The sequence below is a fragment of the Postia placenta genome (genome assembly GCF_002117355.1).
Source record: "Postia placenta MAD-698-R-SB12 unplaced genomic scaffold POSPLAscaffold_9, whole genome shotgun sequence".
In the NCBI taxonomy this organism is placed as follows: Eukaryota; Fungi; Basidiomycota; class Agaricomycetes; order Polyporales; family Adustoporiaceae; genus Rhodonia; species Rhodonia placenta.
This window is the reverse complement of record NW_020169840.1, coordinates 1,510,424-1,524,585: the sequence shown is the minus strand read 5'-3', so window position 1 is coordinate 1,524,585 and position 14,162 is coordinate 1,510,424. Positions and strand designations below refer to the sequence as shown.

Here is a 14,162-nt window from a genome sequence, read left to right as displayed (position 1 = left end):
GAGCATGATCTCTCCGCTGCCATGTTCTCAGCCTGCCCCCTTCAGCTCTTCCGCGAGCCATGCGGCCGTCTTCTGGATCGTGCCCTGATACACACAATTCACTGCCTTTCCTCGACTCCCACCCTTGATCTGCGCACTCCTCTTCCACACCATCTCTCCGTGCTGCTTCTGTCCCACGTCCGCCCATTTCCAGCATGTCTCGCCTCATCTCGATTGCTCGTCCAGCCTCTCAGGACAGACCAAAGCTCAGTGAAAGATATCTTCTGAAGTCGGTGATTGCTTTGACTGGACAGCACATCGCGCAAGCAACTCGTAGTTGTGTGGCCCCGGGCAGGGGACACCATCTGTGGCCTGCTTTGTCTCGTAGTTCGCTTGATTAGGTCGCTGCGGAGCATATCCTTGTCCCACGGCTGTGGCGTCATCGTCCTGTGGATACGCCACCGTGTCTCCGCCTTCCGATTCCGTGTTTCTGTGCTTTAACTGGCACCGCAGTACTCCCAGTCTTAGTCTGCATTGTATGAGCCTTCCGCACTGCATTGTACACCCCCGACCGACACGAAACTCAGTGGCCGACACGTCGGAGCGACGGATGGCGGGCGCGAGAACTTCCGGACGGGTAACGCGCGTAAAGTGTCCGAACCCGAACCGCCCCCGAGGCGAGATTCCGACCCTGACCGAACTCTGTCGGAGATGAAAACTGCATCGGAGTTTGTTCTTGCCCAGGACAATCCCTGCCTTTTGAGCCCCTAACCCTACTGTAAGGTTTATTGTCCTGCAACGTCTCCCGCCAATTGTGATGCTCTAGCCTTTGCCTTACCTATTGTGAAGGCTTGTGCTGCGTGTGTTGACTTTCTAAACGCGGCTTGAGCTGTCCCCTGCAAGCGCAGTTGTGTTTTGCAAACGCATACTGGATGAAACTCGCGCGGAAATGAGTCGATCCGCGTAGCTAGGCCAATCCAGACGAGAGCTGCTCCGGCCGTCGGGCAGCTCACCTGCCATCTCACGTTAGACCGCTGGGCTCTAGTGCCAGATCTCGGCCTACGCGTGCAGATTTCATAAACAGGAACCTTCCCCAAACGGCATCCCGAGCCCCGGCCGCTTGAGCAGCTGAGCACCCTCATCGTCATCGCCGGCACTTCCCTCAGGCGTGACCCGCGCAGATGAACCCGCATAGTCAGCAGGCCCGCGGTCCAGGAAGCCAAAAAGTCTTATCGCGCGCGCTTGTAGGCTCCCTTGGGAAGGAGTTTGGAAGAGAAGAGACGTGGGGACACCGTCGCACGGCACAGGACCGAAGAGGCAAAGTCCGGGGATGACATTACAGACGGGAGACTATAGACATAGAACGGATTGCGTCGAGACTCCGGAGGCTGTATGATGCGCATCCCGATATCTAGACTACTGTATACGCGAGCGCACGGATATCTTACGACAGCCATGAGGACGAGATATGAAGAACCAGACCGTCTTAGGCCAGGAGCATCTTCCTTGGGTCCTCCAGGTAGTCCCGTACTTTCACTGTGAATGGGCGACCGTCGACAGCAGCAGCAACAGCACAGATGCAAAGCAGAGCGACCGTCACAAGCGCAAACAAAAGCGAAATGAAAACCAGAACAATGCGCGTCAGTAATGAAGTATCTGGGCAACAATGAACGATACCACGCACCGAGGAAGGTGACCGCTTCCCGCCCGTCGAGCAACCGGTGGTCGTACGTCAGCGCGACGACCATAATAGGACGGATGACGATCTGGCCATTCACGACGACCGGGCGCTCCTTGATTGTGTGCATACCTGAAATGAACAACACCCGTCAGCCGCAGTTGACGTAGGACGGACAGGGGCGGAGCAAGGGAGACGGCCCCGGGCCATTTGCTTTGGTCCGGGGTGATCGGCGGGACGATCGAGGGAGCGCAAGGCGGAACTCGTCACTCACCGAGCACTGCAGATTGCGGCAAGTTGATGATTGGCGTGCCGTACAAGGAGCCGAAGACGCCGCCATTCGAACTACACACAGAGGGGATCAATTAGCAGCAGACAATGCGCAAGGGGGATCCGCATACATGGTGAAGGTGCCGCCCGCCATATCTTCGAGCGTCAGCTTACCGTCCCGTGCCTGCACAGGAAACATTCAGGTGACGCCATACCAGAGATGCCTGTCATACTCACCTTTTTGCCAAGGGCAGCAATCTCTCGCTCGATGTCCACAAAGTTCATGCTCTCCGCGTTCCGCACGACGGGAGTGACGAGGCCCTTCGGAGTTGCAACGGCGACGCTCAGGTCGACGTAGTCGCGGTACACGATCTCGTCGCCCTCGATTGACCCATTGGCGGCAGGGATCTCCTTCAGCGCGAGACAGCACGCCTTCGCGAACGCGCTCATGTAGCCCAGCTTGACGTCGTGCTCCTTCAACACCTCGTCCTTGTACTTCTTGCGCATCTCCATCAGACTCGACATGTCGATCTCGTTGAACGTTGTCAGCGACGCCGCCGCATTCTGCGACTCCTTCAGCCGCTCCGCGATCCGCAGGCGCATCCGGTTCATCTTCACGCGCGTCTCCGTACGCGCACCCGCCACGCGCGGCGCTGCCTCCGTCGCCTTCGTCTCCTTGCCCTTCGCCGGCGGGGCGGCCTTGGAAGTCTCCTTCAACTCCTTCTTCGCCTCGCCGCCCTGCACGCCAGCCTTATCCTCGGCGCGCACGTCCTGGGGCTTCGGTGATGGCGGCGGCGGCGTGCCCTTCACGACCTGTTGGTCTTTGGGCTCCTCCTTGTCCTGCGTTTCGGGCGCAGGCTTCTCTTTTGATTCACTGACCTCGCCAGGCTCGAATCGGAAGAGATCTTGTCCCACAGACACGGTGTCCTCCTCGCTAGCAAGGAGCTCCGTGATGGTGCCAGCGGATGGCGCGTTCACAGACACGTCAATCTGGATGGACGAAACATTTATCAGACTACAGACAAACCAAGTTCTGCACGTCGGGATCTGAAGCGCCACACAGAAGAAAGCCTATCGTGGCGATACGCTCGTGTGATTTAGGCAGATAGCAAGGCAATGATGCATATACAGGGCTAGAATAGGAGAAGGAGGATAGTGAATGGTGCTTCATACGAAACGTAAGAGGACAACGGAGACCCCATAACGTACACAACACACCAGCGAGGCCCAACAGCGTCGGATAAACGAGGCGTGCGTGTATCTGTGACTAGAGTGGGGCCGTGCGTCGCGTGTTTCGGAACACGGAGCATCAATAGTGCATCTTCCAACGTCAACCGAGAAAGGCAAGGGAATTGTCATTCGCAGACCAGGAGCATATAACACGAGATTAGACCGACCTCACGAGCGCGTTAGTGCGCGTGCGAGTTTTATTGGAACCCACTAAACAGAGACCATAACGGGAAGGTATCAAAGCATATCCTCACGTAGCTCAGCGAATGCGCGAAACAACGCAGAAAAGGAACTGATGTCCTGTAGTTGTGGAACATGCACCAAGCTTTGATACATATCGTAAAGCATTAGGCACGAGCGCGGTATGCGCATCTTTGGGACAAGAGTTGGCCCGTGAGCGCACCTAGCCGCCGGAGTTCTCTAGCGGTATAACTGGACATCGTAAGGCGGGCATATAGGCAGAATGGTGTGCCATAAACCCCGGGATCCTTTTCAGAGACATTTCCACAGTATGATATACTTCCATGTTGTCAAGGTGCATATCTGAACGCAATCACCACTTAATGGCGCGGAGGCCTCACCGAAAGAGAACACAAACTCGCCCAGAAAGACGCGTCACGATCAGTGCAGGGTCAACTCACCTTGTCAGTCTCGATAGTAGCAATCTCTTCGTCCTGCTGCACGGTGTCGCCCACTTGTTTCAGCCATGTTTTCAACGTGCCTTCAGAGATGGACTCAGCCATCTGAGGGACTTTGACGGTTTCGGCTAAACGTGTAAAACATGATGCTAGTTGGCATACACCGAATTCCACCCAGGAATAGGCCACGCACCAAGCAGTAGTCTCGTCGAGTGGAATTGCGCCCGTTTTGAATACGAGCTCGCGAGTTTCCTACAGCACGCTCAGCGCCAGAAATGCGCGAATGGCGTGGCGACATACCATCCTTTCGATACCGCGACAGCGTCGGCACGGAGAGCCCGCCCGCGGGCGAGGGCTAAGACTTGTCTTGAGAGCATGGTGCAGGTATCGCCTACGACGGGGACAGACAGCAAGAGAAGAGCAGAATGAAGGAGCCACGGCGCGTGAAGGGGGGCTATGATGTCGCAGTGCGCACGTGGGAACAGGTGCGTCTGCACCGAACGGATCCGTCGGACGACGGCGAATCGCGTCCTTGCCGTTCGTCACCGACCGCCTGTGCTTTGCCATCGTCTCGCGCGTCCGCCGCCTCTCGTATACCGTGGAAGGACGCTGATGCTGTGCAAGGGATATTCGCGGTCGCCTCAGTCGTGTCCTCTGATCGTGTTTTCGTCGGCTCTCGCCCTTCGGCATTGTCCTAGACTGCCGCCGTATGTCGCCAGCCTGACGCGGTCAACCGGCTTGGTCTGGCAAACTCTCAGAGCCTTGGCATCGATTGTAATACGTACGGCCAGAATGACATCGCCCTACCCTACAGTATCCGGAAGGCCGTAGTGAAGTGATTTTGTATCCCGGTGTGTCGACTTCAAGCCGTGGCGTCCCTTGTGTGCTCTAGTCTTCGTATATGCCGTGTTTTTGTGCGCGGATTCACGCACGAACAACGCCTATGGCAGGTCTCAAGTAGCGGAGGTGTAAACTTATTCTCGACTGCCGCTTCTCTTTGGGGTTTTGTCGTCGGTCTAAGTCTCCTTGCGGCACTAGAGCGGCTCTCTACTCGGGCTCTTCTGTGAAACTCTATTTTCCTTGTCAAACTTCTTATCTTGATGTAGTGCAACAAGAAGTGAGTGCCCAGACAACCCTCACGATCTGGCCTCAATGTTCGTATGAGCGCGCATGATGAGAGCGCTAAGCGAACCAACGCTGAGCTTGCAGTGCAGTGACGAAATGTTTGGTTCAGCTAATACTTCCTATCTCTAGACTATGCTATTACCGTACTGGAATCCTCTGGAATCTCTGAGATCTCCCCATGACTTGGCAGAGCACAGCTCGATCGCTTCTTCATGCGCAATTCCCTTCCCTGCGGCTTCTGTGGGGTACGAAGCGACAGTATATCCCTTGTACCGCCCATTATTGTGGTTTGCCAATAATCAGAAAATGTCCTTTGTGACAGCTCACAAGGATGTGGAACCACTTCTCGCAGGCAGGAGCTGATAGATCTGTCTGTAGGGCATTCCCGGATTTGGATGGGAAATGGTGACGTCCATGCGTTGCGGGCCATCGTTTCGCACTGCGCCTTTCTGATCTAATCGAGTGCATTCTTATCGTCGGTGCTGACGATATGGTTCCGACTTTCCCAGGCATCAGGGTTCAGTGAGTGAGTGTCATCCCGAGCAAGGTCACAATTCATGCGAATGAGAACACTGCTAGTCACAAGAATTGTACCAGAACTGTACTTTTTCGTGTACGTGTGAATCCAGCCTTCAGATACTCGCGTCATATGTCCCGGTCGGTCAAGCACACAGGCGCGCGTGCGACTGATGTACATCCTGCCTGGCTCCTGAGACAAAGCTTGAAGGCTTGACAGGTAGTGGATATAATACAAGAACAACAAATTTCAGGCGGCCCCTCAGGCTCCTTCCCGCCGCTGTGGGAGTTATAGGGGACTTCATCCGAATAGCGTACTCAATGTTTTATCTTGTGTATCCGAGAATAGAAGTCTTGCCACAGATCATGTGCCATCTCATCACGTGCATATCATGTGATATCCCATTTGAACCTTAATCCCCTATAACTCCCTACAGCGGCTGGCACAAAACATCTACAAACAGCGGAGGACCGGCGCCGCACATCCCATATGAGGCAGGATTGATTCCCGGATATGATAAATGTCATCAAAACATTTTGATTGCATCAATTGAGATCATTGCAATCCCCCCTAAGTAAGCATAACAGCAATGCGCAGAAAGCCCATTGCTCGCAACACTTTCCATTTTGGAAGCCATATCTTCAATGTGACAGTCGAAAACCTGGGTTGCAAATGCATTGAGAGCGCTGAAGTGCCAGCCAGGCCGAGGATGAGTTCTTCAACGAAGGGGTGTTCACTGTTGCATGACGCCTTCATCAGTCAGATTGAGCTCGACAGGGATGTGATCCTTTGTGTGAAAGCCAGATGTAGAAAATTCATTAGCTGTGTGAAAGCTATAGTTATTGGTCACAAAACTGCACCAAGGACGACGAGACACGACGCGCCTTAGGACGCGAGAAACGCTACTGTACACGGGACCGAGATAATTATGTAATGATGGCCATTATCCTGCCTTCCTAATCGAGGTGACATGCGCCGCTCCTCCGCTGTTTGTAGATGTTTTGTGCCAGCCGCTGTAGGGAGTTATGGGGGTTTAAGGTTGGGATTCGGAGTTTGATTTAGCCTCGGATGTAGCCGGATTGTGGCGCAAGTGTGGCAGATGGGCTTGCAGGACTTAGCTTGCGTCAAATTTGTCGGATTGAGCCCCTATAACTCCCACAGCGGCGGGAAGGAGCCTGGCGGCCCCTACGACAGCGTGTCGCCGAAATACTCCTCCACGAGCGCCTTCTTGCGCAGGTCAAGCAAGAACTGCTCCATCTCCTCCCTCGTTGGCATCTTGGGAGGAAGGAGATTTTCGGGCGACAAGAACGATATGAATGCCGCCGTCGCTCGCGCAGCCGTCATGGCTGCTTCTTGTGGCGATAACTCTGCATTAGCGCCAGCGCCCGTCTGAGTGGGGGCGTCTGTCCGTTGTCGCTTGGCGTGGTCGTCTGCACCGTCCGCGGGAGCCATGTCGACGTCCCCGTCGGACGCTTTTCGTTTTGTGTCTAGTGGTGATGGTTCTGTACTTGACGCATCGGTGATGGTAATGGTGGCTGTAGTCTTGGCTGGTCGAGGTATTGGGGGTATTGGCTCGTCTACGGGTAAACCCAGTACTGTCCGTAGATGTGAATATGCGTCTTGCCATTCTGCGCAATAACACCAGGTATCAGCACATAAGTATGAGCAACAAATTGAGCAGCAAAACAGACCCTCGTCTTCTGCATGCATCTCAAAGTCGAGCAACTTCCCGTCAACCTCATCGAGGTCGCCGAAATATGCGGGTCCCTGATTCTGAAACTTCTTGTAGAAGTTCTGCGCCTGGCTTTCTTCCTCCTCTTCCTTCTTTTTGCTTTGAAAGAGCTCCTTCACGCCCGGCAGCTCCTTAGCTCGACCGAAGTATCTGTTAAGTCATGTCGGTACATGCGCGTGCTTCGAGGGAAGAACAACCCACTTGTATCCCTTTGTTCCGGGCACTTCCTTCCCGTCGTCATCCACCATGGCTACATTCCGCCGATAATTTGCGCCTCCTAGTGCAACAATCTGGTTCTCCCAGTGCCGCTTTTCCCGCATGAGCTTGTTGATTTCGTCATTGAGGTCGCGGACCTCATAGTCCGTGAGACCAGCTGCAAGACACCATATGCCAGTCAGCTACATAGTAGCGGAGCGAGCATGTAGACAGACGCACCATCCTGGATTTTCGACACCTTCCGACTGATCTCCCTCAAAATCTCTCCTCGCCACCGTTCGCATTCGCGCAGGCTCTTGCATGCGCTCGCCATCTTTGGCCGGCGATCTGCACGCGTCCCGAGGCCCAGCTCCGCTGCCTGGGCCTCGCGGAAACGATACAGCATAGACTGTGCTTTCTCCTCATTACGAGCCTGAACAAGGACGTCGTTAGGTTGTTCTTGAGTGATATTAACAGTCACATACCATCTTTCACGAGCCTTCACACAATCGAGTTGAGTTAATGCTAGTTGATAGTACTTCCAAGTGGTGGAAGGTAAGGCTCAGTGATGCTGCTCGGGCGGCTCTGAGTTCGTCCGGGCGCTCGTAAGCGACACGAGCGCTTACAACCCTTTCGCCCTTCTGTCAATTCGACTTTTCGACTTAGGCCTCCGAAGGCAGGTGATTATTCTCGCCGGTATATTAGAGCTACTTAGAATACTACTTTATAAGGTTTTCATTCTCAAGACGGACAAAAGTTGAGATAATCATCCACAGTTCCCTCGAGTTGTAAGCACAGAACCTGTGCTATGGGAGGTTATCGCTCCCAAGCATACCCAGCGAATTGTCTACGGGATCTCATAAATGGAGATACGAGCAGTACACCCATGTGCTACTTGTATCCTTGAGCTGTTGATGGTGCTACATCTATCGACACATGTACTCTCATCTTCGTGCTGGGATTGCAAGGAAGCGACGACCTAGAAAAAGCCCTGCGGCACCTCCGTTGATTCCTAGGCCTACCAAAGTTCTGGTTACTGACGCGCGCTGAGAGATAGGAAACACTAATATATTATGGACAGTCTTTTCCTGCTCAGGCCGGTGGCTCTAATATTGCCTTTGCTTGTCACCTCGCTCGTCTGGTGAACCCACTGTGGCCATTACTCATGCCCAGACCCCTCTGTCGGCTCAGCATTCCAGAGCTCCCAACGGAAGTCTGCGAATAGATGATTCATCTTCTGGCAGGTGGTCATACTACACTTTATGCATGTTCTCTCGTTTGTAAGGCATGGTATTGGAGGGATCAGACTATCTTGTTTTCAGCGGTTGTCCTGCGCAGCGGGGGATGAGTCTACTCGCTTGTAAGATTAGTGCGCATGTCTTTTCATCATGCGACTCACATCAAGACTGCGGCCATGCGAGATGCTGAAGACCTACAGGGGATACCAATATTTTACACCCCAGCACCTCCGCTGTGACTTTTGCACGCCTGTTGCCGAGCATCGAAAACCTCACCATCTGTCGTGTTCATTGGTAATGTTTTGGAAATGGCTTTCCATCCGTGTTCTCAGAGCTTCTGCCTCTACATTACGGTCACCCACTCATCATTGGCAGATATCCCTTTCCCGAAATTGCAGGAGCTGCTTGAAATTGCGAGCTTGTCTTTTAGGAGGCTGGACTTGGTTGCAGATGTAGGTGCTCTTACAATGCCCCCCTCTGGTACACAAAGCGAATTCTTAACTTGATGTCATTGCGAAGGCTCTCGTTTATATGTGGGCCTTTTATACAGAACATGGATTGAACCTCGGGCGCGACGTTGCACTAGAAGAAGTGCGCTTCGTCATCGATGAGCCGTTGTGCGTGAACCACACACGTCCATTCGGGGTCAACTGGGTTGTGCCGTACTTATTCCGTATAGCCTCATCACATATGCGACACATTAGATCATCTGGGATTATCGCAGCATACAGATAGGCGCATGTGCAATTCAATGGAGATGAGCAAGACATGGTGTTTAGCTCCAGGAGTTCCTCAATGGCGCCGCCGCTGGACAGGCTTTTGGCGAGCCCTCAAATGCATGATGTTCATATGACCGTAGCAATTGCTATCAATCGTGGCGCATAGTTGTCAATCAAGAAACATTGGAACAACCCTTGCAACGAACGACTCGCATTCCTTCTCCAGAGTGCATGAGGACGGGGAATTCATGGCGGTAAGTGTACTCATTCGCAATGCAATGTCATGTCCATTGAGAGCATTCGTAGACAGGACACGACTTTAGCTTCCCGATCGCCAGTCCCAAATTGCCGAAACACAGCGGGGAGCGTGAGACGCCAGATGCAGACCAAGAACGGCCCGGTGGTAGGCGAACCTGGCTAGATCCACAGCTTCCGCAAATCTGTTAGACTAACGCCATCGCTTCGCGGCACGATCTTGCATAACCGGGATTTGCATGTCGCGCCGCGGCTAGCGTGCTCCCGACCATTGGGCTGCCTTTGACCGCGTTCCAGCTATCTCCAACTACAAATAACAGTATAACAACCCGGGAACATCAATTCCCAGCACCGCACCGCGTCCTGAAGAGCCGTCGTGCATCGTACGGCGCGCATAATATATTATGCTAGTGAACGACCCGTTCAGAAATGGAAATGTTGAGCACAGGTGTCAGGCACACATTTCCAAACAGATTCTGCCGACATATCTTCACTTCCTCACAGTAAAATACTATAAGCTCATAGATGAAACCTGCCTCACTTTGCAATCGCTGAAATTTATGGCGCCTGCAGTGAACAGCTTGTCTTGGCTGCACCAGTCACCGTAGCCGCGTCCGTACGTATGCGCACGTACCGGGAAGGGGCTGTGGAAGCACCCTGCCAATCCGATCTCTGACGGAGAAGAGGCAAGCTTATTTCTCTCTCCTGTAGCCTGCTATGTCCGTGTCGATGTCGGACAGTGGTGATTGGCAGCGGCGGCCCAATGTGGCACAGCATCTCCTGCACCCTGCAGGGGCATCTATCTGACCGTTGACGATCTGGTGCTTCTGCGATAGTCGTAGCAGTGCGATTACTGTGCTAATTGCTCATGATTGCTTTTAATATGTGATTGATGATTGTGAAAACGTCTGGTGACTCAAATAACGGACGCGAAAGCATAACTCCGAGCGTGAGCGTTCAAAAATAAGATGCAGGGGAAAGACGCGGGTGAACAGGGCTGAACGCGCGATGCGATCACGTGGAGTGACGCGAGCGGTGGCGGCTGTGCGGTGGCGCGCCCACTGGCAGCTAGACTCTCCCTGCTTCCTGATTTCCCTGGGGTTACTTTCTGGAGAGGCGGCGGAGGCGTGGCGTCCACGTATATACTTTCAGTCACACGTATTTCTCTATTCCACATGCTGGTGGAGATGATTGTCGCAAAGCTGGACCCGCTCGGAATACCTGCAGGAGCGCGCGAGACCGCCGCTTGACCGGAAATATGCAGGTATCGTAGATTCATTCGCTTAGCTACTCGTGATCAGTACAGCCCTTGGACACGATTTTGACATCGTGCAGGACCAGAAACAACGGCCGTGTTCGAGCACCGTCATACGGCGAAACGTCCGTTCGCTCTCTCACTGGGTACCCGACGTCCGCCCTGGTCGTCATCTGCAAGCGCATGATGCGCGCAAAACACTTGACGCTTTGGCATATAAGAGCCATCGGATGGACAGTCGACTTGTTCTCCAGCACATCTACCTTGCTTTTCATAGTCTCGTCTGCTACTCTAGCTATTTCCTTTTAATATCTACTAGTCTCTACTCTATCCTATACCAGCTATATTCCTGCATGATGGTGTCCTCGCTCAGAACTCATCTCACTGTCCTCGCACAGAGCGCATCTCTCTACCCTTCTGCACCTGCCTTCAGAGTCCCTGTCGTCTACCATCGAACAAATCAAATCAAGTCGTGGAAAGTTGTCTCGTATAGCCAGTTCGAATCCGACGTTGAGCTCTTCGCAACCTATTGGTCCCGCACGCTGGCTGCAGACGGACTTGCACAGCGGTCTGTCGTGGGCCTCTGGTAAGCCCTCGAGACCGGGGTGGATTGCCTGTTCTAACGCTAGCATATTCAGGCTTGGTGGACTGACGTACATGGATGTCCTCCACATCTACGGCATCGCAAGAGCCGGATACGTCCCACAGCTGTTCTCGCTCAAACTGCCCAACCCGGACATCATATACGAGCTGCTGCACAAAGCGAATGCGCGGGCACTGATCTACGATGCTGCATATGTTCCAGCCTTGTCCGGCTGCCATGTGCCTGTGCACACGGCCGTCGACGTCCACGGTGTCGACCTTCGCGGGGCCCGAGTGCCTGCTATGACAGACCTGGGCACTGTGAAGAGGACAGACACGATCATGATGTTCCACACTTCTGGATCGACGTCGGGGTCGCCGAAGCTGATCCCGTGCAGCTATGGATGGTTGGATGCTATCATTATCAAAGCTGGTCAGGTCAGCAAGCCCATTAGCAGCAATCGACAGGATGTCACGGTGTTCATGTGAGCTCCCCTGATGTCTACTACTCCGAGACATGACGCTCATCCACCTTGCACAGCGGGAGCATGTGCCACATTGGGCAGACCTTCATGTTTCTTGGATCGCTGCAGCACGGGGCGTGCACCGTCCAGCCGACGGAGATCACGTTCTCCTCCTGCGAGCTGGTCGACATGATCGCGCGGTGCGGGCTGAACCGCCTGAACCAGTTCCCCGCGTTCCTCGGCGTCCACCTCCGCAACTCGCGGAAGGACCCGCAGCTGCTCGTACAACTCTGCGCACTCGACGAGATCCTGTACTCGGGGCAGCCGATGGCTGCAGAGGACGAGGCGTGGGCGTACGAGCATGGGATGAAGATGGTGAATTTGTTCGGGAGTACGGAGTGTGGTGCGATGCTGCTCTCTGCACGGGGCTCAGGCCGCGCCAATCCACCGCTGCGCCCGATGGCGGGTACTAAATACGGCTTCCTCTCCATCTCCCTATCCTCCCCCTCTTCCGCTGCGACATCGGCACATACGAACGCACACGCGCAGCTGGTTGAGCTGGTCATCCTTGCAGACTCGCCCGACTGCCCCGATCCGTCACTCCGTGCGGCCGACGGGCACTACCACACAGGCGACCTGTTCGTGGAAGTCGCGCCGGGTGCGTACGTGAGCCGCGGGCGGAACGACGACTGGATCAAGAGCTCGACAGCGCTGCGGTGTGACACGAAGGCGATCGAGGACAACGTGCGGGCGACATGCGGGGACCTGGTTGCGGAGTGCATCGTGGTGGGCAACGGGCGGCCGTCGCCGGTGGTGTTCGTCGAGGCGCTGGTCGCGATGGACGCGGAGAAGCTGCGGAGGGAGATTGTGAGGCGGACGCGACAGTTCCACGTGCGGCGGTATGTGCACGAGCGGATCACGTCTGCGAGGATGGTGGTGGTGGTGGGGCGCGGGACGCTGCCGCGGACAGCGACGAAGGGGAACATCCGGCGTCGGGTGGTTGAGGATATGTTCAAGGTGCAGCTGGACGCGATATTTGCATCATGATGCGTTCGTGCATTCTAATTTTCTCATGGACCATCGCACGGACAATTCAGACATGGATTCTCTCTGGACATGATCATATTATTCTTATGGCGTGGACTACCCCGTGGCTTCTCTATAATGTAATTACGAAGTATAATTATAATGATATGAAGCAGTAATGGAACACTGATGGCATTGATGCAATGGGACAATCTTGATGGATGTGGTCGATCGGCTGCAATTGCGCGGAGACTTGCTATTGAATTTCGAGATCAGCCTTGATCGAATCTAAAGATTCAGGCTTGATCTTGCGCGTTCATCAACGAGCCATCCTTGAGTACTTCCCATCACACTGCAACAAATAGTATCAATATCAAATATTAATATTCAACTCCCAGCTGTAATGGGCCGCACACTGCTGACATTATTCGTTCGCGTGTCGAAAACGACCTACCCCGTAAGCCTGCCACCCAATGCCTCTATGATATCATTACGCACCCGCAGTGAGTGCTCGAAGTACGCGTAGATTGCCGCTAGGTCTATGGGATGTGCTCAAATGCACCTTGGAGCTCATCTATCCATCCACCATTCATCATCCATGCTGTGGGGATGCAGAGACTTTCAGATGTCGTGTGTAGTCACTCGCGCGGTACCCCATACCAAATGATGATCACAACAACACTTCCGCACACGCAGATCACCGAGTGAGGAGAGATAGATAGATAGGAGGAAATTGTATATACATCACATGCCAGATGTCACCAAGACGCTAAGAGCTTTGACTGTAAGATCCCATCCCAGGCCTCAACATGCAGGGGTAACACATTGCAAGGGGTAATAGGGTAACGTGCACTGTATGTAACTGTCGTTGCTGTAGTAGTAGTATGATAATAAAGAAAACAAAGGGATGCACCCGCGTGCCCCCCAGTCGTTTTCGGGCCTGCAGTATCCTAAACCGATGCCGGAACCTCACCTCGTACAATTACCCAGGATATCCACGAACCAGTATCTCTATCGCGAATTCCCCGAGCCCGGCATGTTGATGCCCAGGCCAACCTTGCTGACGTCGCTCCCCGAGCGCACCGGGTCGGAGTCCGCGCGCTGCATCTTAGGGTGTGACGACGTGCCTTGCTGCTGCTGCTGCTGTTGCGCATCGTCCGAGAACGGGCGCGGTTTTGCCGATCCGCTGCTGTCAGGCACACCTATGTTCACCGTCCGCGACGGCGAAGCGCCTCCATGCCCTCCACCGCATCGCACAC

The 14,162-nt window shown here is 54.1% G+C and overlaps 4 protein-coding genes across 4 annotated transcripts in view; 1 reads left to right on the top strand and 3 right to left on the bottom strand.

Moving 5' to 3' along the window:
• Positions 1-1,290: 1,290 nt before the first annotated feature.
• On the bottom strand, positions 1,291-4,268 carry POSPLADRAFT_1040385 (hypothetical protein). The gene is made up of 8 exons (XM_024477735.1): positions 4,096-4,268; positions 3,989-4,047; positions 3,799-3,923; positions 2,165-2,917; positions 2,059-2,111; positions 1,932-2,002; positions 1,664-1,789; positions 1,291-1,515 (listed from the first exon to the last, which is right to left on the bottom strand). Exons 1-8 carry the CDS (start codon positions 4,170-4,172, stop codon positions 1,466-1,468), a joined length of 1,314 nt encoding a protein of 437 aa, XP_024337982.1. The 5' UTR covers positions 4,173-4,268; the 3' UTR covers positions 1,291-1,465.
• A 2,354-nt stretch (positions 4,269-6,622) lies between these two features.
• Positions 6,623-7,852, bottom strand: POSPLADRAFT_1034673 (hypothetical protein; the record flags this gene model as incomplete). Its single annotated transcript, XM_024477041.1, has 5 exons — positions 6,623-7,065; positions 7,129-7,319; positions 7,371-7,542; positions 7,605-7,797; positions 7,850-7,852. The coding sequence occupies 5 exons, from the start codon at positions 7,850-7,852 to the stop codon at positions 6,623-6,625; spliced, it is 1,002 nt and encodes a 333-aa protein (XP_024337981.1).
• Positions 7,853-11,187: 3,335 nt separating this feature from the next.
• Positions 11,188-12,924, top strand: POSPLADRAFT_1146386 (hypothetical protein; the record flags this gene model as incomplete). The annotated part of the gene is made up of 3 exons (XM_024485924.1): positions 11,188-11,417; positions 11,470-11,898; positions 11,955-12,924. The coding sequence occupies 3 exons, from the start codon at positions 11,188-11,190 to the stop codon at positions 12,922-12,924; spliced, it is 1,629 nt and encodes a 542-aa protein (XP_024337980.1).
• A 990-nt stretch (positions 12,925-13,914) lies between these two features.
• The window catches only part of POSPLADRAFT_1146282 (hypothetical protein), a gene marked incomplete at both ends in the record, with an annotated part of 1,374 nt that continues 1,126 nt past the window's right edge, over positions 13,915-14,162 (bottom strand). Inside the window, one exon of the mRNA XM_024485912.1 lies at positions 13,915-14,105. Within this exon, the coding sequence (XP_024337979.1) occupies positions 13,915-14,105 (191 nt within the window). The remainder of the gene's footprint in view (positions 14,106-14,162) is intronic.